The sequence below is a fragment of the Phacochoerus africanus genome, chromosome 15 (assembly GCF_016906955.1).
Source record: "Phacochoerus africanus isolate WHEZ1 chromosome 15, ROS_Pafr_v1, whole genome shotgun sequence".
Taxonomy (NCBI): domain Eukaryota; kingdom Metazoa; phylum Chordata; class Mammalia; order Artiodactyla; family Suidae; genus Phacochoerus; species Phacochoerus africanus.
Genome location: NC_062558.1, coordinates 58288401 through 58311842, shown reverse-complemented (window position 1 = coordinate 58311842; position 23442 = coordinate 58288401). Strand labels below are relative to the sequence as shown.

The 23442-nt window shown below is 42.3% G+C and overlaps 1 protein-coding gene across 1 annotated transcript in view; it reads right to left on the bottom strand.

Moving 5' to 3' along the window:
• The window catches only part of LOC125116958 (pecanex-like protein 2), a 267908-nt gene that overhangs the window by 234717 nt on the left and 9749 nt on the right, over positions 1 to 23442 (bottom strand). Inside the window, exons 5-7 of the mRNA XM_047762658.1 lie at positions 14907 to 15054; positions 14624 to 14769; positions 11527 to 11620 (exon numbers count right to left, since the gene is read on the bottom strand). Coding sequence (XP_047618614.1) covers positions 11527 to 11620; positions 14624 to 14769; positions 14907 to 15054 — 388 coding nt within the window. The remainder of the gene's footprint in view (positions 1 to 11526; positions 11621 to 14623; positions 14770 to 14906; positions 15055 to 23442) is intronic.

The window sequence follows — 23442 nt, the reverse complement described above, 5'->3', positions numbered from 1 at the left end:
ATGGCTGTGGCGTAGGCTGGCAGGTGCAGCTCCAATCCGACCCCTAGCCTGGGAACTTCCATATGCCATGTGTGTGGCCCTAAAAGCAAAGAAAAGAAAAAAAAAGGAAAAATAAAAATCCTACGTAAAAATCAAGGGTTTGGTTTTTTGTTTTTTGGGGTTTTTTTTTTCAAAATCTTTTGGATGAGTCCTAGAATTAAACATAATGAGGCTTGAATTATTGCTCTCCTGTTGACTATATGGGACTGTAAGTATGTTGTTTTCTTACCTCAAATCCTCACCTACAAAACAGGGATGATGGCTCTGTTGTACGAATTAAATCAGAAGGGGCCTGGTGCCTCCCATAGATGAGAAACTTAACATCCATACGTAGTGTCCATTAGGATGCCAGTTCGATCCCTGGCTTCACTCAGTGGGTTAAGGATCCAGTATTGCCTCAAGCTGCAGCACAGGTCGCAGATGCAGGTCAGATCTGGGTTGCTATGGCTGTTGTATAGACCGGCAGCTGCAGCTCCAATTCATCTCCTAGCCTGGAACCTTCCATATGCCACAGGTGTGGCCCTAAAAGCAAACAAACAAACAAACAAACTAGGAGGCTATAATGTCATCACTCAGTGGACGGGGTTCTTCCTACCCCTCCTCCAAGAATCCCCAACCCTCTTCCACAACTTGCATCTCTTCTCAGACTATCTGCTACTTATTCTCTCATTCTTAGCTATGGGCTGTGAGCAGCATAACCATCCAAAAAGTCTCTGTTTTACTAATTTCAGGCCAGAGCTCTCCCGCCATCTTCATAAATAGCATGCGAAAGTGCTAAGTTTGAAGAAACAGTTCCTCCTCCAAAACAGCAAGGGAAATGGAAATATTCCAAACCCACAGTAATTACCCTTGATCTATGATAGAGCGGTACTTGCACATCTGGTCTTAATATTCCTGCTCTCTGGTTCATCTCTGGTAAACGACTTTGGTTCAGAGCTACAGCACAGATAAATTTATTTAAATGATATAGAGCTCAAAAATAAATAAATAAATGAGATAGAGCTCAGAACAACAGCAGAAACCATGGTGAATGGTGGAAACCACAAAAAAAAAAAAAAAAAAGAGCAGTCACTACAAGGAAATAAAGGTAGACGAGGGGCTAGAATCTACTCTGGACCAGAAGCACGTTCTTACGTGGGTCTTGAACTTACAGTGACAATATTTCACTATACTGTCCTCCCCAGGTCTTCACTCATCTAAGCGCCTACAAATAACAAGTAATTGAAATACATGTCCTTCTACATTTTCCCACCAATATAGAAAGAAATTCCTGAAATTTTTCACCTTCTGCCCCTCTCAAAATTTAGAGCCCATCGGCTTGAGGAAGTGGGCCTCTCTTTTTCGGCCTGTCCTTCCTGGTTTTTCCTGCTTCTTCAGGGGAGGAGGGGAGGCAGGAAAACAAGACATCCAGAAGAGTAGCCTCCAGATGAAAGTCACGGCAACGTGCTCAGTCTGCGGGATATTTAAATAAAGCAGCACTGTTTTGGAAACTATAACCTGTTATTTCGAATTTGAACAGGGATTCTTGAATTAAAGTCTGCCAACAACTCTGAGATGACAGCAAAATTTGGGCATTCGAGAAAAAGGGAATGGCAGCGTGGGAGCTTGTCAGGGCCTCCAGCACGGAATCTGACTGCCACCATGTGGCAGTCAGGGCTGTGACCGCGGGAACAGAACCCCACCGTGCAGCAGGGCCTCTGAATCTCAGGGATTCAGAACGGGTGCCTCTCGGAGAACAGAAGTCCTTCGAGAGTCAACCCCATAAATCCTGCATCTTTATGACTCTGTGCCTGGGTGAAAATTTAATGTCTCTAATGCATCTAAGAAAGCAAAGTAAGGATGACAGTGAAAGGATCTGATAGTCGCAACTGGAAAACAAAAGCAAGAGGACCCATGAAGGTGGACAGCAAGGACTCTGCTGAAGCAAACGCCTGGATGGTCACCTGCTTTGTCCAGATCACTTCCACCTTTGAATGATCAAAGGCACCGAGAACCCCACCTCCCCAACGCTTTTCAGTTTAAAGCAGTAACACATGACCATCACACATGTCAACGGAGTAAGGCAGTCATATTCTCAAATGTGTGTCACCAGAGTTGACATGTTCAACCCAGGCTGAAATGAATGGGACACAGAACTAGGCATATCTCCAACTGGGAAAAATAACCACATCTTACATTTTGCACTAAATGACTAACATCAGTGCCCCATATTCTGGCTCAGCTAGTGCAAATCAGGGATCACTATTTCTTCTGACGAATGTAGTCTAGAAGACGTGGTTATTTTTTACACCTTTCTGCTGGTTTACCTTCTTTGGGCTCAGGTACAGATTTAAGCACTGTGGCTTTAAAGGGCTTTCCTGAGAGTTGATCCCAGGAAGTAAGGGAGGCTTTATTGAGACATAGGTCAGAGAGGCCAATGACAATAATATCTAAAAAAGAGTAAGAATTCTGAGAAGGTAATAAAGATTAAGTGCACCTCAACCCGCCTTTGGAGTATCGTCCATAAGGGGTTGAGAGGTTTAGAGTTGCTTTCAAAAATAAGCCTAATCAATAACCAGAACAGTCTCTGTTTCAATTCTTACTACTGTGATTCCTACACAAATGGAAGTCAAAAATAAGTGAATCCAGATAAATAAACAGACGGCTCCCCAGGTAATCCTCTCTGCTTTTTTAAACAAGTTGAGGTTCACAGATCTGGAGAACAAAGTAGTCATTACCAGCAGGAAAACAGAAGGGGGGAAGAGGCAATATAGGGGTACAGGGAAAAGCTCATTGTGGGATTATATGAAGTCACGTGTGTGAAAATTTCGAAAATTGTAAAGCACTATAGCATTTAAAGAATCTTTCATTCAATAAACAATAACTAGGAAGTTCCCTGGAGGCACATTGGGTTAAGGATCCCTGTGGCTCAGGTGTGATCCCTGGAACTTCTGTATGCTGTGGGCACAATCAAAAGTACATATATAAATAAATAAATACTTTTGAAATTAAAAAAAAAAAAAAAACTGGAGGTACAAAGATCGCCAAGAAAAATCCTATCAACTAATTTGCTCTAGAATGAGTCTCCCTTCAGTAGACTACCATGCCTATCTTCTGAGTAATAAATTCTCAAAGAGATCGTAAAACTGGATCTTTCCATTGGATTTCACTGGAAAGCAGATGACAGGCCTTTTCTATGCATTTTCATGAGACAGCTTAGGACTCTCGAAAAGGTGGGTAAATACTGAAGCATGATTATGTATCTTTTACAGGAGAAAGCTCTGCGATGTTACTTGGAAGAATTTATGGAAGAATTTAGAGACGAAAGACACATAAATTGTTGCTGAACAAAGAACAGAAGCCATCCAGCTCTAATTGCAGGGCCTCCAGGGGAGATAACAAAAGTCACTCTGCAAGGAACCCTCTAGACAGAGAACAAACTGCAACTTTTAGGCAGCTTCCACGTCCTAAGCAGACAGCCTACTTCAAGTTCAATTTTCCAGCAGATATGATCATGGTAGGCACTGAATTACTGAATCAATCCTGCATCCTGGGTAATGCATTTTTTCCTCTGCAACGTTTCTTTACATCGCAATTCTAAATTCTGCCATTCAAGCCCTCGTTCCTTTATGCTAATTTCTGCGGGAAGCAGAACTCCATTAGATAATGTTACCAAAGGTACCTGTTTTCCCAACAGTTATTGTACCACCGGAAAACATGGCTTATATGTCTTTGGCAGTTAATGAGAAATGTATTGGTTCCCACAATGGTGGTGGGGCGAAGGAGGGAAATGTGCTTCCTCTCCTGCTTTCCTCCAGGAGTCCCCAAAGAGACATGAAAGTCGCACTGCAAACAATTCCCTATTCATACTTGGGGGTCAGGGCTATAAAAGTGTCACATGGCAACTAGGCTTAACAATGGCGAAGAGGAATGGCTTTCTTGCCAATAATAAGAATCGGTGGTTTAATGGCCTGGTTGGAGACAATCCCAGCCACTGACGTCGCCTTATAGGGAAAAGGCTGCTTTTCTAATATCTTCCGTGGCCGAAGAGCTTAGTAAGAGCTCCAACCAGGACTCCTTCCAAGTTCAAAATCAACGTTTATGCGGATTCTGGTAGGAGGACTCTAAATTTAATGGCATTAAAAGCCAAGGATATAACAGTAAAGGACCTTCTCTAAAATTGCCACAGAGGCCAAAATGTTGGAACAAAACAAGTTAACAGGAAGAATGCAAAGTGCTTAACCACTTTAAAATCTCATAAAGTGATTCATTAAAGTGCTGGGGGAAAGGCTTCCCTTGGCCCCAAATCTGGCTCTTTTGCTAAATAAAGTCACTGTCCTCCTGCTTGTGCTGGGAGACAGTCACACCACCCCTGTCCCCTGTGGCAAGACTGCCCCGGGCATTGTATATAATACTATACTCAGCTTTGAAAACCACCCACTGAATTCCTTCCTGGTATGATTTCCACTTACGGATGATAAAAACCAATGTTTAAGTAAGTTGCTCGATGTCAAACCAAAAGTTACTCGACATGCAAGAACCAGAACCCAGATCAGTCCAAGAGGAAAACTCAAGTTCACCCTGCAGGATGCAGCCCCTCTGACGTCAGGAAAGTCCGGATCCCAACGCCAGATTTTCTACCACGGTCACCTTTCATACGGGCAGAAAGAATCATTTCCTCCTCATCGAATGGAACACAGGACTGGAGAATCTTATTTGAGACTCAACCTTGATTTCCACAGAGAAGAGTTAAAGAGAGTCATTTGCCATTTTCCCACTTATAAACGAAGACGGTAACATTCCATCTTCAAATGTGCTGACCAAGCAAACTACTATTGCTTCTTGCTCTTCCCCACCTCCATCACAAGGTGAGGGAGTTGTCCATGGTTGTTGTTGTGTTTTTTTGTTTGTTTGTTTGTTTTTTCCTACAGCCACACCTGCAGCATATGGAAATTCCTGGGCTAGGGGTTGAATCTAAGCTATAGCTGCCAGCCTACAAGACAGCCACAGCAACACCAGATCCAAGCTGCATCTGTGACCTACACCGCAGTTCATGCCAATGCTGGATCCTTTAACCCACTGAGCAAGGCCAGAGATCAAACCTGCATCCTCACAAAGATGTCGGGTTCTTAACCCACCGAGCCACAATAGGAACTCCTGTTGTTTTGATAATCCACCTTTACCAGGTTGTTTCTCTCTGCAAAGAGGCCTAATTACTCCTGCTGCAAATAGAACGAAGTGTGAGTTCCTCAACCAGGCTTCACTGCCTGCCTAGCCCACCTCTGCCCCTCCTGCTCAGCCTCTTACCTGCCACCCCTACGTGCCCAGCTGGTATTTACTGTCCGGAACTCCAACTGGGATCCGATACACTGCTTACTGAACATCTACCTACTATCTACGGAGGGCCAGGTGAGGGCTGTAAAGACACCTGAGCCATGGTCACTTTATTTTAGGCAAGAAGAGTCCAGAAGGAGAGCTGAGAGTCCCCTGCACCGGGGAGAGGGTGATAAGCACCCCTGTGACGGGAGGAACTGATAAGGAAAGACAGATGCTGCTTTGTGCTTTGAAAGAAGAGAATTCCAGAAGGTAGATGTGCGTGGAGAATCCCGTACCACGCAAAGCGCACAGGAAGAAGGGCTGAAGGTGGACTCTGCAGGCCCCGGGGAGAGGGGGGCTGAGGCATGGGGCTGTTAAGGAGGCTGGAGGGTGAGCTCGGGGCCTCTGAAGGCACCCCATTATCACCTGTGTTAGCAGGAGGGGCTGCTCCCCACAGGTCTCAGAGCTCCAGATAAGGGCCGGGCTTCTTCAACCCACCAACCCCCTGCAACCACACCATGTCATCCGAGACCTATGGCATTTCAAAAACATTAAAACTGACAACATGAAATGAAATAGATTTTTACATATAAATGGGTGTTTTTAGATCCTTGTGGAGAAAACTGGAAAATCCGGTTACCCAGGCTTCCTGAGCCCACAGATGCATGGAGGGTGAGATGCAGCAGCTGTCTGGGGTGGGAACAGATGCCCTCCAATGCTGCCAGCACCTCTGGCAACCCACCCGGAGCCCGCCTCACCCATCACACCACCTGCCTGGGCACCAAGGGACTGAGGCTGTGGCCTCTGCAGTGGGGAGGGGGCAGGGGTAGGACTTAGTGTCCACTAGCCACTCACGAGCTACTGAGGTGGACTGGGTTTCTTAAGCAGTCTCAGTTTCCTGTCCTGTCAGAGAGAGCTAATGTCCCTACCTCCAGTTTGTCCTGCAGATGATATAAGATCATTTACTACTTGGTGTGGTGCTTACTGCACATGCCTCTTTAATAGGTGATGGCTACTGCCGCCAGAACAATGACAGGAAAAAGCTTCCCTCACGGCCAGGACTTTACACAAGGTTGTTTCTCATGGAAAGAGGCAAGGCGCACGGGGGCACGGGGGTGAGTGACCTGGCCCTTCCAGGATACAAATTCATGACCTCCGGTCATTGCACTTGCTCAGCTGTGTCCTCCTCTGACATCAGTCTTTCTCTCTGGTGCCAGAGAAAGGGACAAGGGATGACACTGTCCTGTACATGCGCTCACACACACACACACACACACACACACACTCTCTCACTAATGCAGGGTAACATATTTAAATTAAACCAGTTTGCATGCTTTCATCCTCAACACTTCCTCACATACAACCAATTCAAAAATACCCAAACCAGGAGGTTCCGTTGTGGCTCAGTAGGTTAAGAACCCTACATAGTGTCTGTAAAGACGCAGGTTCCATCCCTGGCCTCGCTCAGTGGGTTAAGTATCCAGCGTTGCCATGAGCTGTGGTGTAGATAGTAGACTTGGCTTGGATCTGGCACTGCTGTGGCTGTGGTGTGGGCTGGCAGCTGTGGCTCTGGTTCAACCCCTAGCCTGGGAACGTCCATAGGCCACAGGTGTGGCCCTAAAAATAAAAATTAAAAAAAAAAAAAACACCAACAAAAATCCAAACCATCACATTACCTCACACACTTCCATGAAAGCCAAGGTTTATTCCAAATCCATGGAAATTAGCCTCCCACAGCTGGTGGCACAGCTTTCAACACCTCTGAGTAGAGGGCCGTGGGATGGGGGGTGCTAGTTTGAGACTTGTTGCAAGTGCCACCATAAGCTTGTCAGACAGCAGTTTAAATCTAGAAGGTCAACTGACTCTGCATAGGACTGAGCCATTTTTCCCGAGCATGAATTAAACAGATGGCAGCCCCATAACTTCTCTTCTCTTCCAGAGCTGCACAGGGAACAGCTTCAAGGCTCTCATTTCACAAAGTAACTAGAGAGTTGTGCTTGAGCATCCAACAGGAAACTCCATACATCCCTTATGCCCAAATGGGTCGCTGAGTGGCTATAACACTCCAAAGTCCCCTCTCAAGGACCAACTTCCTTTTTTTTTTTTTGTCTTTGTCTTTTTAGGGCCACACCCACGGCATATGGAGGGTCCCAGGCTAGGGGTCTAATCAGAGCTACCGCTGCTGGCCACAGCCACAGCCACAGCCACAGCAATGCCAGATCCGAGCCACATCTTCAACCTACACCACAGCTCATAGCAACACCGGATCTTTAACCCACTGAGCGAGGCCAGGGATCGAACCCGCAACTTCATGGTTCCTAGTCGGATTCATTTCCACTGTGCCATGACAGGAACTCCCAAGGACCAACTTATTTCAAAGAGGAGACAGCATCGAGGACATGGATGTTCTCAGAGAAGAGTCTACACATATAAGAGCAAACACAGGTATTATTTTAAGCAGAAGAAAGAGAAGGCAGGCATGGCTGCATGACTTCCTTTGGTAGAGCTCTTAAGACCAACATCCTGTGGAGATACCTTGGGAAAGAGCAGGGGGTCAGAGACTTAGAACTTAGCCTGTGAGGCTGGTGGGCCCAGAGCTTGTCCATCAGAATGTTCACATACAAGAAATGAGACAACTAAGGACATTTCTTTAAGGGGCAGTTGCTTTTATTTCCTTTTTTTTTTCCTTTTCATTTTTTCTTTTTTGGCCTCTCCCAGCGCATATGGAAGTTCCTGGGCCAACGATTGAACCCACACCACAGCAGTGACCAGGCCATTTCTATGACAATGCTGGAGCCTTAACCTGCTGAGCCACCAGGGAACTCCAAAAGTTGCTTTTATAAAAACCTGATGAGTATTCTCTTTTAAAGAAGCATGGGAATTCATTAAATTGCAATTTTATCAGAAGGAGCACCCTCGGGGATCACTGCTGATTTTTGCTGCCCAGTATCCACCCACCCTACCCAAATTTCCCTCTGAAGAGCCATGCCTATACATTCTCAGAGGGGGCCCACAATTCCAGGTCTGTGTATGTACACAGACCTGAATCAAGTTCTTGCCTTGATGATGCTCAGGGCTCGTGGCCCAGTCAGGGCCCAGTCAGACGGAAGGAGTAACACAGAGAGACTTACACTGGGGTTTCTGGGGAAGAAGCATGTTATTCCCATTGGAACCGAAGGGGAGAAGACATAAGTGGTGGTACCCGCTACAAGCATCTTTTGACCATCAGGGTGAAGTGTCTGAGAGCAGTGTCAAAACGGAGGAATGGCGGGGTTCTCATTGTGGCTCAGTGGATTATGAACCCAACTAGCACCATGAGGTTGTGGGTTTGATCCCTGTCCTTGCTCAGTGGGTTAAGGACCTGGCATTGCTGTGGCTGTGATGTAGGCGGGCAGCTGCCGCTCTGATTCAACCCCTAGCCTGGGAATTTTCATATGCTGCAGGTGTGGCTCTAAAAAGACAAAAACAAACCAAAAAACCCCCAGAGGAATGGGAGAGTGATGGTGAGAGATAAACCACATGCTGAAGCCATCCACCCAGGGCTCAGTGACATGGCCCCAATTCCCATGTCAGTGAAGCCTGTTTGACTCGGATTTCTCCCAGAGGAATGGGAGAGTGATGGTGAGAGATAAACCACCAGACAGAAAGGGCCTAACCATTCTGTGTTCATGAACAGGCAGATCCAGGAGAAGCCTGACATTCTGAGACTCCCCATGCAATCACAGGGCCTGACAGGAATGCCCAGCACAGACACATTCAGTATCCACCAGCACCCCAGCGGTGCAGGAATCTGCCCTCACCAAAAGCTCTCCTACCCAGAGGAAATGCACCATGGCAAAGCTTGGCTCAGGCAGGCCTCAAAATGAGGGAGACACAGAAAAAAGCTCTAAGATGGAAAGGAAATGCAGAGGAAACCAAAGAAAGCAAGAACTGGGGGAAATTTAATACACAGAGAGAAAGTAAGAGAAGAAAGGGAGTTAACGGGTGTCGTGTGGTTAGGCATGGTCTGAATAAGTGGGGCTTATTGAAAATCTTACAGGCACGCTCTTTAATCCTTATCTGCATACTGTGTATTTTTAGTTTTGCTTTTTGTTTGGGGGTGGGGTTCTTTTGGCAGCACCCACGGTAGGGATGGAACCCAAGCCACAGCAGTGACAACGCCAGATGCTTTATCCCGCTGAGCCACCAGAGAACTATTTTTAGTTCTTTAAGCTTCTGTTTATGTGGCCTCAGTCTAGCTGGCATTACCCGCAAAAGCAGTTAAAGTGCTTTCCTAGGGGAAAGGTGAAGTATGTTTATCCCGGAAAATCAGAATTTAAAAGCCTTGTAAATTTATGTGGGGATAGAATAAGAGGCTTGGATCTGTTTAAAAACATGACTGCTTTCCAGTGAGGATTGCAGAATTATAGGACAGCTTTCCCAGCTGGGTTCAGATGTAAATATTGATTTTGTCTGAAGCAAAGCTTCTATCTTGGATGACTGCACTTGTCAAACCACTACAACAAAATGTCCTGGAGGCCAGAGCTGAGATGGGGATATCAGACCTCTGCTCCATGGGCTGCCCCTTGCGTGTGAGTGCAGGGCACATTTTCTGGCTGGACCAGGAGAGTTTCATTCTGGCTGGTTTGATTGGCATGTGATGTGGGTGCCCGAGGGAGGCAGAGGAAGAGCAGGAGTCATGATGTGATGGAGACTAACACTGGTTTCCCCGCAGCACAGGCTCTGGACGCAAGCAGGCTGCTTCAGTGTCGGGGCCCCAGGTGCGGCTGGGTGGCAGGGATCCACCATGACAGCTGCCACCAACGCTCCTGAGCAGGTGAGGAGCCCCAGGGGCTGCAAGAGAACACCACAAAAGGCTGGCACACACCTGAGTCCCACCTGGAGGCCAGACTGCAGAGACAAGGACAGACTTTGTTCTGGGCACACTTGAGGCTCTCCCTTGAACGTCCCACGCACACCTGGTCAGGAAACTTTGAGCTTAGGAAGGGAACACTGACCCATAGCATCTGGACCTGAGATTCCTGTAACTCTCTACACCCTTCAGGCATGAAGCCTAAGATATTTCAGCTACACCACAAAGTCTTCCATAAAGCCTCAAATATGCACACAATTCCAAGAAATGTACTCACAAAATTTATTCCCTCACTCAGAGCAAGCTACTGAGGCGTGTCTATATGGATGACCCTCAAGGAATCATGAAGTCCAGAATGAAGGGTGAATTGCGTTCTTTATTGACAAGATTTACAACTTGCCCAAAGCCACCATAAATCCACACATATTCTCGACACCAACTTAATTAATGTAATTAAGTAAGTTACTCAGGAGTTCCCATTGTGGCTCAGCAGAAACGAACCCGACTAGTATCCATGAGGACTTGGGTTCAATCCCTGGCCCCATTCAGTAGTTTAAGGATCTGGCATTGCCATGAGCTGTGGTATAGGCTGAAGACATGGCTCAGATCCCATGTGGCTGTGGCGTAGACCAAAAGCTGTAGTTCCAATTCAACCCCTAGCCTAGGAACTTCCATATGGCTGAAAAAAAGACGAAAAAGAAAAAGAAAGTTACTCAAGGAGTTCCTGTTGTGGCTCAGCCAGTTAAGACCCCCAACTAGTAACCATGGTGATTCAGGTTCAATCCCTGGCATCGCTCAGTGGGTTAAAGGTTCCGAGGTGCCTCAAGCTTCAACATAGGTCGAAGATGCAGCTCGGATCTGGTGTTGCTGTGGTTGTGGCACTGACTGGACCCCTAGCCTGGGAATTTCCATACGATGCAGGTGCAGCCAAAAAAAAAAAAAAAAAGAAAGTAACTCAATGCTTTAGGAGAATAGAAAAGATGTTTAGACCATCTATCTACAAAAGAGCTCACCTCATCAGTGCAGATGAGAACTGACTACATCTCTATTCTGTTCCGGGACAAATTTAAGAATGCACCTCAAGCTGCATCACCGCTTATATCTGTATGTTATATGCATTCTTTGAAGTGGCGACTACAAAAACAGTTCCATTTATTTTCAATTATTCTACAATATCCAATGTTCTTTTTCTTTCACACAAAACCCACGTGCTCTGACACGTACAAAGGGATTATCACATTCAAGCTACACCAGGATCCTCACTTCATTTACAGTCAGGGTAAATCACACGGCCCCCAGCCACGCGACACCTCCCAAACCTGCAAACAAGCTCCACTTACCGAGCATGAGAGAAGCCGTCATAATTTGATGGCTGATGCTGGAAAGGACCTTCTTTCTGATTTCCGGACTTTAAATAACAGGATTTAATTTCTCCTGCAAAATTTCAGTAGAAAATATCACACAATTATTTGTATATGATCATTTAAGCTTTTACATTTTTTCAAATTAGAAGGCGCTCATTCTGGATGATTTTAATACTTGTTAAGAATCCAGGGAGTTCCTGTCATGGCGCAGTGGTTAATGAATCTGACTAGGAACCATGAGGTTGCGGGTTCGATCCCTGCCCTTGCTCAGTGGGTAGATGCGGCTCGGATCCCATGTTGCTGTGGCTCTGGCATAGGCTGGCAGCGACAGCTCCGATTGGACCCCTAGCCTGGGAACCTCCACATGCCGCAGGAGCGGCCCAAGAAATGGCAAAAAGACAAAAAAAAAAAAAAAAAAAGAATCCAGGTCCCTTCTTTGTATTTCTCTGTAGAACGTGTAACCTAAGAAAATCTGACATACTTCTCTCAGAATGTGCTTAGACAAGCCTGACTTAGTTACTTCTTTTTTGTCTCTCTTTTTTTTTTTTTTTTTTTTTTTTTTTGCTATTTCCTTGGGCCGCTCCCGCGGCATATGGAGGTTCCCGGGCTAGGGGTCGAATCGGAGCTGTAGCCACCGGCCTACGCCAGAGCCACAGCAACACGGGATCCGAGCCATGTCTGCAACCTACACCACAGCTCACGGCAACGCCAGATCCTTAACCCGCTGAGCAAGGGCAGGGACCGAACCCGCAACCTCATGGTTCCTAGTCGGCTTCGTTAACCACTGCGCCACGACGGGAACTCCAGTTACTTCTTTTTAATGGAAGTATAGCTGATTTACTATGTTTCAGATGTACAGCAAAATAATTCAGTTATACATGTATATTCTTTTACAGATCTTTTCCATTTCAGATCATTATGAGATATTGAATATAGTTCCCTGTGCTATACAGTAGGTCCTTGTTGTTTATCTATTTTATATACAGTAATGTATATCTCTTAATCCCAAATTCCCAATTTAGCCCTCCCCCGCTTTCCCCTTTGGTGACCGTAAGTTTGTTTTCTATGTCTGTGAGTCTCTATTTTGTAAATATGCTCAGTGTTTTTAGATTCCACGTATAAGTGATATCATACGACTCAGTTACTTATGACTTAATGGCTTTTGATCAATTAATTTGTACCATCTCTAATTCCCTTCTATACATTCTTTTCGACACATTTTTTTGTGTGTTCTTTTCATGTGTCAGGATCACCTGTGTATGCCTTAATTCGGTTTTGGTGGGTTTTTTATATCACGTGTAAAAAGAAGCTTGTTAAGTGTGTGCTCTTGACTGGTGGGCCACCTGAGGCCATCCCTACCTTTGAATTTGCAGATGAGCAGTGGCATAGCTGCTGACTGGTGTGTCAGCCTGGTAATGAGGAAAAGCAAGAGATAGAATTAATTTGTGGAGTTAAATTAGTCTGCTAAGGTGTCTCAGAGTATTGAGGTGTGAAAATCAGTTCACTCTGTAAACGTAAACGGTCTCTCCCCAGAAGAGGCTTTAGACGTACTTTCTTCAGGGGACACGGGAGCATAATTAACCTTGTCCATTGTGAGCAGCTGCAACGCCGCTGTCCACAGTGCTGGACCGCAAGGTGAAGGCTGTCCCACCAAGAGAAACACCAACCAGGACAACCACAGCCCCTCTGGAGGTGTTGACAGAAGTGCTAATGTTGTTTTTTATAATGTAAAAGTCCCTTTGTATTTCCGAAGATGCAAAAGCACTTCAGATTATAAAATACCAATCTACAGATAAGACAGATATTAATTTATTAGTATTAATATCTATAGATATCACTTAATTTTTTTGTTGTTGTTTTTAGGACAGCACCCACAGCATATGGAGGTTCCCAGGCTACAGGTCTAATCGGAGCTGTAGCTGCCCATCTACACCAATGCCAGATCCGAGCCACATCTGCGACCTACACCACAGCTCATAGCAACGCCGGATGAGCGAGGCCAGGGATCGAACCCCATCCTCATGGATCCTAGTCAGGTTTGCTAACCACTGAGCCATGAAGGGAACTCCTAGATAAGGTAACATAATTCATTATCCAACCCAAGATCCTTTGGGGAGTAGGATAACAATTATTAATTGAGGGATTTAATCCAAGACCCACCCTAGAAAAACTGTCTTCCTTCCTTCCTATTACTTTAAATCTTTTTTATAACGTGGCATTAAAAATATATCGAGGTCAGATTTTCAACCTATATCCAATAAATATTTATTAGATGCTGGGCATTACTTTCCTGAAGCTTACAGCTGTGGCAGGGAAATGTCATTAGTCAAATTATTATAGGTCAAAAACAGAGGCTGTAATAGTCTCAAAGAAGGAAAAGGCTGGGATGTTAAGAGCAAAAGTACAGGAATTTGATTAAGCCTAGAAAATCCAGGAAAGGTTTTCCTGCAGAATTTTCTTTAGAATTGCCGTCTGAAAGATTAACTATCACAACGTGAGCACAGGGACCCGGAATGTGCAAAGGCTCTGAAGCAGGAGGGCACACACCCTGTTTTAAGAACCTTATGTGTGAGCAATCAGATCTAAGTCTTCCTGTTCCAAAGTCTAGTACAGTTATCCTTCACTTTTCCAAAGTTTGCTTTACACCACTTCACTTTTAGAGAAGATCTACATTAGTACCTGTTTTTGCTAATGAAAGAAATCTGAAAATGCTTTTTGTTTCTAAAAGCTCACAGTGAAAAAGAGCACTCAGCATGTGTCCAGCAGTTAGAGAGCCAGTGCACATCCCAGACGTGAAAGCAGCACTGCCAAGCCCCCCCTTCCTGGGACCAACACCCAGCATCTCCGCATTGAGCCACCACAGCTTTGACCTGTCAAGGAGCATTCGTGTCTTCTATTGATTTAATTTCTGCATCCTTAGGTAACTGCTTCTTCGCTTTGCATCATTTCAGTTTAGGAAAGGTTTCATAGGACCGTTCCACTTTCAGGTACGGGGTAAACTTGTCCTCAGGCCAAGAGACCTCATGGGACTTGAGAAATCTGCTGGCTTTCCCTCCTCTCCTTCATCGCTTACCGTGTTCATCAATGAAGACATGCATGGCGTCCACAGACATCTCATCTTGCACAGATGTTTCAGGCCCACTGATGACTTGCAACACAGAACTATCTTGTTGGGAAGTGACCCTGTAGATTATCTGCCTTTGTCTATTGCCCTGGAAACTTAATATAAATAAAAGTTTCAAAAATGATTCAGAATTCGTCCTTATCCTTAACAAAGCGTTTGAAGAAGGAGCCGGTTAAATGAGGTTTTTCACCATCTATACCAACATGAAGCTAAATAAGAAAGTTGTCCTTACAAGGTTGGGATCTTGGTGGGCTCAGTGAGTCCAGGGCTGGTGCTGGTATGGTCTTGACTTTGCATGTCTGGTTTCCCTTGCCTGGCATAGCATCCACTGGGTTTCTCACTTTCCAGGATTTCCTCCTTTTTCTCCTGGGAATAGTTATCTGAAAAACATGGCTTTATGTGTTAACATAATATTAAGTAAGAAATTAATGTGAAAATACTTAGAATTAACTTTCCAAAACTGAAGCCAGAATAGATAATCTAACCAGCTCCCATGAATTCAGAATGTGCTTAAATAATTTTGATTTTACTAATTATGAAAATACCTAAATATTTTTTAAAGTACATGTATGTTGGAGATATGTTATTTAGACATCTACAAATACCATCTATTTTATGTACAGGTTCAAGGACTCTCTTAAAATAACTCCAGTGACCACTGCTTTACCCAACTGAAAAGCACTCACTTAGATTAGGATTAACAGGTTCAAAACTCAGAAATGGACAGCATCTGATGGAAAAAACTGCAAAAAGACCCTGGCTCTTTTGGAGTAAGGTTCCATTTACCATTTTAAAATCTCATCAATCTTTCCTCCTTACTCCTTCTCAAAAATCTCAACTTTCAAGCTAAAGGTAAAAGTGATCTCTTCATAAAGCAGATGTTCATTGAGTATAGCTGACTTTGAACCAGAAGTTTGGCACTGTGGAGGATTCAAGGAGACACCACACCTGCTCTTTACCTTGGGCAGATTTTAAGATGATTAGAATTCCAAGATCAACAGATAAATATCATTTTTTTTGAATTTTTAGAATCCTCTTTAAATAATGGACCCAAACAAGGGTCTTCATTTACACCATTATGCAAAGCAGAATCTGCCCCAACAGTCAGCCTTCTCTGTCTGAAGTCATTTTTTCTTTTTTTTTCTTTCTTTTTTTTTTTTTTTGTCTTTTTCGGGCCACACCCACAGCATATGAAGGTTCCCAGGCTAGGGGTCCAATTGGAGCTGTGGCTGCTGGCCTACACTACGGCCACAGCAAGCCAGATCCAAGCCACATTTGCCATCTACACCTCAGCTCACAGCAACAATGGATCCTTAACCCACTGAGAAAGGCCAGGGATCAAACCTGCATCCTCATAGATGCTAGTCAGATTTGTTTTCCTTCAAGCCACAACGGGAGCTCCCAACAGCCACTTCTAAAGTCACAATATCCACTGTATTCCCATAACTGAAGAGAGTGGTTTGAAGCCATAGGCTCTTTCAAGACATACCATTCAGAAAGCCTGCCAAGATCTACCTCAAAAAGTGAAATGAGGCTAGCTTCCCTGGGGTCTAAATCACATCACTAGGTACATAACAAAGCTTCTCATCCTTAGACTTCAAGTTATTAGAGAAACACTGCTGGCTTCTATGTGAGTCCTGAAGATAAATATTCCAGTGCATCTGTGAAACGATTAGAATTTCTTTCGTATAAAAATGTTTGCATTTCATTTGACAGCTTGTCAAGAGAGAAGTTTTCACAGTTTTCAAGAAACACAGTTGTGAGAAAGAGCGATCATAACAAATAGTTGTAGCCAAGGAGCATGTCATAAAAAATGAAGGAAAGCACATTCAGACAGCTCTGCCTCCTTACGCTACATGTACATGGAGTCATCTGTTTCAGTCTCCTTTAATATCTTTTCTTTTTTTTTTTTGTCTTTTGTCTTCTTTTTTTAGGGCTGCACCTGAGGCATATGGAGGTTCCCAGGCTAGGGGTCCAATTGGAGCTGTAGCTGCTGGCCTACACCACAGCTCACAGAAACACCAGATCCTTAATCCACTGAGCGAGGCCAGGGATTGAACCCACAACCTCATGGTTCCTAGTCGGATTCGTTAACCACTGAGCCATGACAGGAAGGAACTCCTTCCTTTAATATCTTAATCTCGACTTCTCTTAAATAGGCACATTACACATGTCAACCTATGGGCTATTTTTTTTCTTTTTCCCTTTGAAAAATACACATTTATAGGAATTTTTCTGTTTTGAAAAAGAGTACACATGAATGGCATATAATTTAAAACTAGAGAAAAGAAAAAAAAATTAATTACTCTTAACCCCACCATGTTGATACAAGAACAAACTTGATACATATTTTTTCCTAGGCATCATATTTTTTTCAAAAATTAAATAATAATACAGAGGTTATTTTATAACCTTGAAGTATTTTAAATAGTTAATGACATTATATATTCTTCTACATCACCCAAAAATGGAAGTTACATAATATTACATTAATGTAATATAATTTATTAAATACACCCTTATTGTTACAAATTTAGGTTGTCCCATTTTTTTATATTACAGATAATTATTCAATAATCATTTCCACACATGTTCATGATAATTTTCTTAGAAAGCCTAGAAGAAACTGAATATACAAATGCACAATGGCCAGAAAAATTTATCTATGAATAGAACTCTGACCCCCACATCTATAGCAACCAGCCCAGAGAACCAATCCATTATCTCCAGTAACCAGACCAGAAAACCAACATACTACATACAAGTCAGACTTGTAGGAAGTCAGACCACCATTTCTAGCAAAAGGTCCAGGAAGCCAAACAATAACCTCTGTAGCAACCAGCCCCAAACGCCAGGACTTGATTAATCCCTAATTTCTGTCCTTGCTTCCAACCAGAGAAATCCAACCAATCACAGAAAGTCAAATATGCCCCTCTGGCCAATCACATGGGATGCTCTAATTAGCCTGCCTCCAGCTTCGGTAGGCCAACAGCTGCCAATTACCCAGGAAGCCATCCTCTTTTCCACTACAAAGCTTTCCCTCTCCTCCACCTGACTTGGAGGCTCAGCCAAAATGCAAATGATGGTGACTGACTCCCTTGCTACAGTCAGCTCTGAACAATAGCCTTACTTCTTCTCATCTGAGTGGTCTTTGTTTTTTTAAAATAAAGCTGTATCAAAACAAAACAAAAACATGGTTTTAAAGTCTGTTGGTAAGTGTGTAGTTTTCCATAGCCTTGAACTTCGGAATATTCCCAAGGCCTGAAGATAATCCTAAAGCCCTTTGTGGAGATGATCCAGGTTGGAAATAAGAGTACCATAGAGAGAACTGTAAAATCACTTATCTTTTTACAATCATGTCCAGGCTCTAACACTGTTTCACAATCAAGCAGGAAAAGGCTAAAAGATAATTCCCTAAGTTGCTAATATCATTAAACACCCTCATGTTGTTTTATAAATATACTCCAAAATTGGGTTTTTATATTATAATAAATAACAAATTATTATTTAGTAATAGAAGGACAAGAAGATAATACCAGCCTCAAAGATATAAGGCACCTCTGAAAAACCCTCTAATTTGGCACCTTTGACACAGACTGCCTCCCTAGAACTAAAATACTTACTGTTCTTCTCTTTCATCCTTCAGTTAAAAACATCTGGAGAGAAGCAATCAAAATGGTAGAGTAGGGAGTTCCTGTTGTGGCTCAGTGGTAACAAACCTGACTAGTATCTATGAGGATGCAGGTTCCAGCCCTGGCCTCACTCAGTGGGTTAAGGATTTGGCATTGCCGTGAGCTGTGATATAGGTCACAGACATAGCTCAGATCTGGGGCATATGCCCCAGGCCACACCAGATGCCACTCTAGCCCTTCTTGCTCCAGCACTGCTCTCCTCTGGGGCCAGGTGCTGATGCTGGGAGTGGGGAGAATGCAAACTTAGAGAAAATGAAACCAGCTTGTACCGGACCCTTGGGGCTTCTGCTCCAGCAACTTTGGACTTTACCCTGCCCCCATTAGGGCAGAATCAGACAATGAGCAGAGAAGAAGCCCCAGATAACACCTGGCTCTGCTCCTAGCCCCTCCATCTCCAGCCCCACCTGCCTCCAAAGTAACACTTCCAGCACACCGAGGGAAGATATAATTCAAGCTCACATCAGATCCAGCTCTCCCACCAAAGCCACTGGGCACATGTAGCCTGCATAGGGATGCTTTCAAACCTGGGAAGACACCCCTTCAAGACTGGATAGATAACTGCTTAACCTAACTTTACAGAGATGGGGAAAGTTAAACAAAATGAGAAGACAGAGAAAGTTGTTTCAAATGAAAGAATAAGAAAAAAACTCCTGAACAAACAAATGAAACAGAGATAAATAATTTACCAGCTAAGAGTTCAAAGTACTAGTAACATGAATGCTAACTGAACAAGGGAAATGAATAGAACACAGTGAGAATTTTAACAAGGAGCTAGACCATATTAAAAAAAAAAAGAATCAGAGCTAAAGAATATAAGAACTGAAATGAAAAACACTATAAGGAATTAACAGCAGACTAGGTGAGAGAGAAGAACATGTAAGTGATTTAGAAGATAGAATGACGGATAGATATCATCCAATCAGAAAAGCAAAAAGGAAAAAAAATTTTTTTAAATGAGAAATGTTTAAGAGACCTCTGGGACAATATCAAGCACACTAACATTTGCCTTTGGGCATTCTATAATGATTAAAGGATCAATAATAGAAGAGGATATTACATTTTTTAACATATATGTGCCAAAAAACTCCAAATATGAATGTACCTACTACACAATCACCTAAATGTATAAAGCAAATATTAACAGACATAAAGGGAGAAACTGACAACAATACAATAATAGTAGGGTATTTTTTAACACCCCATCTACATCAATGAACATCCAGACAGAATATCAAGAAGAAAACAATAGTCTCAAGTGGTACATTATCAGACAGATTGAACTTAATAAATATCTACATGATTTTACAACCAAAAACAGCAGAATACACATTTTTTTCAAGTGCACATGAATGTTCTCCAGCATAGATCACATGCTAGGCCACAAAACAAATCTTGATACATTTAAGAGGATAGAAATTATATCAAGCATTTAGTCCAACCACAGAAGCATGAAACTAGTAATCATTTACAGGAAGAAAAATGGGAAAAACACAAGCATATCTAGACTGAGCAATGCTATGAAAAAAACATGAAGGAATCAAAAAGAAAAATCTGAAAAAGCCTCAATATAAATGAAAATTAAAACACTTCTTTCCAAAATCTATGAGATTCAGCAAAAGCAGTTCTAAGAGGGATGTTTATTTTATACCTCTAAAATCAGAAACAAGACAAGGTTGCCCAATGTCACCACTTCTATTTAATATAGCATTGGAAGTCTCAGGCCTATGACTAGCCACAGCAGTCTAACAATAAAAAGAAATAAAAGGCATACAAATTGGAAGAGAAAAAGTAAAACTGTCGCATTTGCAGATGACATGGTACAATATATAAAAACTTTAAAGTAACCACCAGAAAGGTAAGAGAACTAATAAGTGAATTCAGAAAAGCTCCAGGATACAATATTAATATAAGATATCTGCTGCTTTTCTACATACTAATAATGATCTATCAGAGAAAGCAAGAAGACAATCTTGTTCAAAATACATCAAAAAGAATAAAATTCTAGAAATAAACTTAACCAAGGAGGTGAAAGACATATACTCTGAAAACCATAAAACAATGATGAAGGAAATTGAAAATGATACAAAGAAATGGAAAGATATCTCATGCTCAAGTGTTGGATATTCATGCTACTCAAAGCAATCTACATATTTAATGTGATCCCTATCAAATACCCATGACATTTTTCACAGAACTAGAACAGATAATCCTAAAACTTACATAGAAGCATGAAATACCTGGCATAGCCATAGTAATTTTGAGAAAAAAGAACTGAGTTAGACATATCATATTCCCTGACTTCAGACTACACTACAAAACTACAGTAATCAAAATACCATGGTACTGGCACAAAAACTAACACATGGATCAATGGAACAGAATAGAAATCACAGAAAGAAATCAATACACTTATGGACAATTAATCTATGACAAAGAAGGAAAGAATATGTAGTGGGGAACAGACAGTCTTTTTTTTCTTTTTTTCTTTTTTTTTTTTCTGTTTAGGGCCACAGGTATAGCATATGGAAGTCCCCAGGCTGGGGTCAAATTGGAGCTACAGCTGCCAGCTTCTGTGACCTATGCCACAGCTCAGGGCAATGCCAGATTCTTGACCCACTGAGCAAGGCCAGGGACCAAACCCGCATTCTCATGGATACTAGTTGGATTCATTTTCGATGAACCATAAGGGGAACTCCCCCAAAGAGTCTTTTCAATAAGTGATGCTCGCAAAACTGGACAACTACACGTAAAAGAATGAGATTAGAACATTTCCTCACACCATGAACAAAAATAAATTCAAAATGGATTAAAGACCTAAGCATAAAATCAACCCTCCCCCGAAAAAAAGCCTGAAAGAAAACATAGGCAGGAGTTCCTGTTGTGGCTCTGTGGGTTAAGAACCTGACGTAATGTCCCTAAGGAGTGGGTTCCATCGCCGGTCTCACTCAGTGGATTAAGGATGGCACAAGCTGCTGCATAGGTCGTAGATGCAGTTCGTACCCAGCATTGCTGTGGCTGTGGGGTAGCCCTGCAGCTACAGCTCCAATTCGACCCCTAGCCTGGGAACTTCCATATGCCACAGGTGGCCATAAAAAGAAAAAGAAAAGAAAACATAGGCCAAAACTCTTTGACATAAATCATAGCATTATTGTTTGGATCTGTTTCCTAAGGCAAAAGAAAAAAAAAAGCAAAAATAAACAAGTAGGACTTAATTAAACTTAAAACCTTTGGTACAGCAAAGGAAACAATTGTTAAAACAGACTGCCTAATGAATGGGAGAAAATATTTGTAAATGATATGACCAATAAGGAGTTAACATCCAAAATATATAAACAGTTCGTACAAATCAATATCAAGAAAACAAACAACCAAATTAAAAAATGGGCAGAAGACTTGCATAGACATTTTTCCAAAGAGAAAATGCAGATGGCCAAAATGCATATGAAAGGATGCCCAAAATTGTTACTCATCAGAGAAATGCAAATCAAAACTACAAGAAATCACCTCACACCTGTCAGAATGACTATCATCAAAAAAGTCAACAAATAATAAATGTTGGAGGATGTGGAGAAAAGGGAACTCTGGTACACTGGGGATGTAAACTATTACAGCCACTATGGAAAACAGTACAGAGATTCTCAAAAAACTACAAGTGGAACAACCATATGACCTAGCAATTCCACTCCAGGGTATATATCTTAAGAAAATGATTCTGATTTGAAAAGATTCATGCATCCCAATGTTTATAGCAGCATTATTTACAATAGCCAAGATATGGAAGAAACCTAAGTGTCAATCAACAGATGACTGGATAAAGAAGATACATATATATACAATGCAATACTTCTAAACCATCAAAAAGAATGAAATTTTTCCAGATGCAACAGCATGGAGACTTGGAGTTATTAGGCTTAGTGAAATAAGCCAGATAGAGAAAGATAAATACTGTATGTCATCACTCATATGTCAAATCCAGAAAATAAAACAAACTACTGAATATAACAAAACAGACTATTGAGAACAATCCAGCGGTTATCAGTGGAGGAAAGGGAGGGGGAGGGGCAAGATGGGGGAGGGGATTAATAAGGAAAAACTACTATGTTTAAAATAAATAAGGTACCAAGGATATATTGTACAGCACAGGGAATACAGCCAATATTTTAGAATAACTTTAAATGAAGTATAATCTTTTTTTTTACTTTTTTAATGATTTTTATTTAAATAAAATAAAATTTTATTTCATTTTATTTAAATAAAATAAAATAATAAAAAATAAAATTTTTATTTAAATGAATAAAAATTTAAATGAAAAGTTGTGAATATATACCTGAAACAAAAATAGTATTATAAATCAACTTTAAATTTAAAAAAAAACAAGTGGGGGAGGATAATTCTTAGGACAATAAGATGAGCAAAAGCTTGGTAATTTTTTTAAAAATAAATTTAAAAAAAGAAAACCTGAGCTCCCTGGTGGCTCAGCAGGTTAAGGAGCCACCTTATTTGTCACTGCTGTGGCTCAGGTTGCTGCTGTGGTTCAGGTTTGACCCTTGGATCGGGGAACTTCTGCATGCCAAGGGCAGGTACAGCCAAAAAAAAAAAACAAGCAAAAAAAAAACTTTCCCGGAATAAGCATAAAATCCACTCTAACTCCTCTCTCCCTACTGTACCTGCAAGTTCCCCACAACCAGGCTTGTTCCCTTCCATAGAAAACCTCATAGCATCCATACAACTTTGCCCCTAGATTTCTCCTTCAACACTGTTCTGATCACAGTGGCTGGCTGCAAAGTTTAAGAGCAGAGACTTAGGTTAGAGAAACCCAATAAACCTCGGATAAAGCCTAAAGGGAAAATCAGAATAGAGGGCTGAAACTGATCAAGTAGAAAGACTTTTCACATATTTACCTAATTTAATCCTCTCAGTAAATCTGGTACATATTCTTACTCCTACCTTACAGAAGAAACTGTGACTTAGATGCATCTGGTGATTTGTCTAAGCTCACCCAGCTGGCACTGAAAAACCAAAATTTGGCCCTGGGCTACCAGGTTCCAAAGCAAGGGCTCTGCTCAGCACTCACAC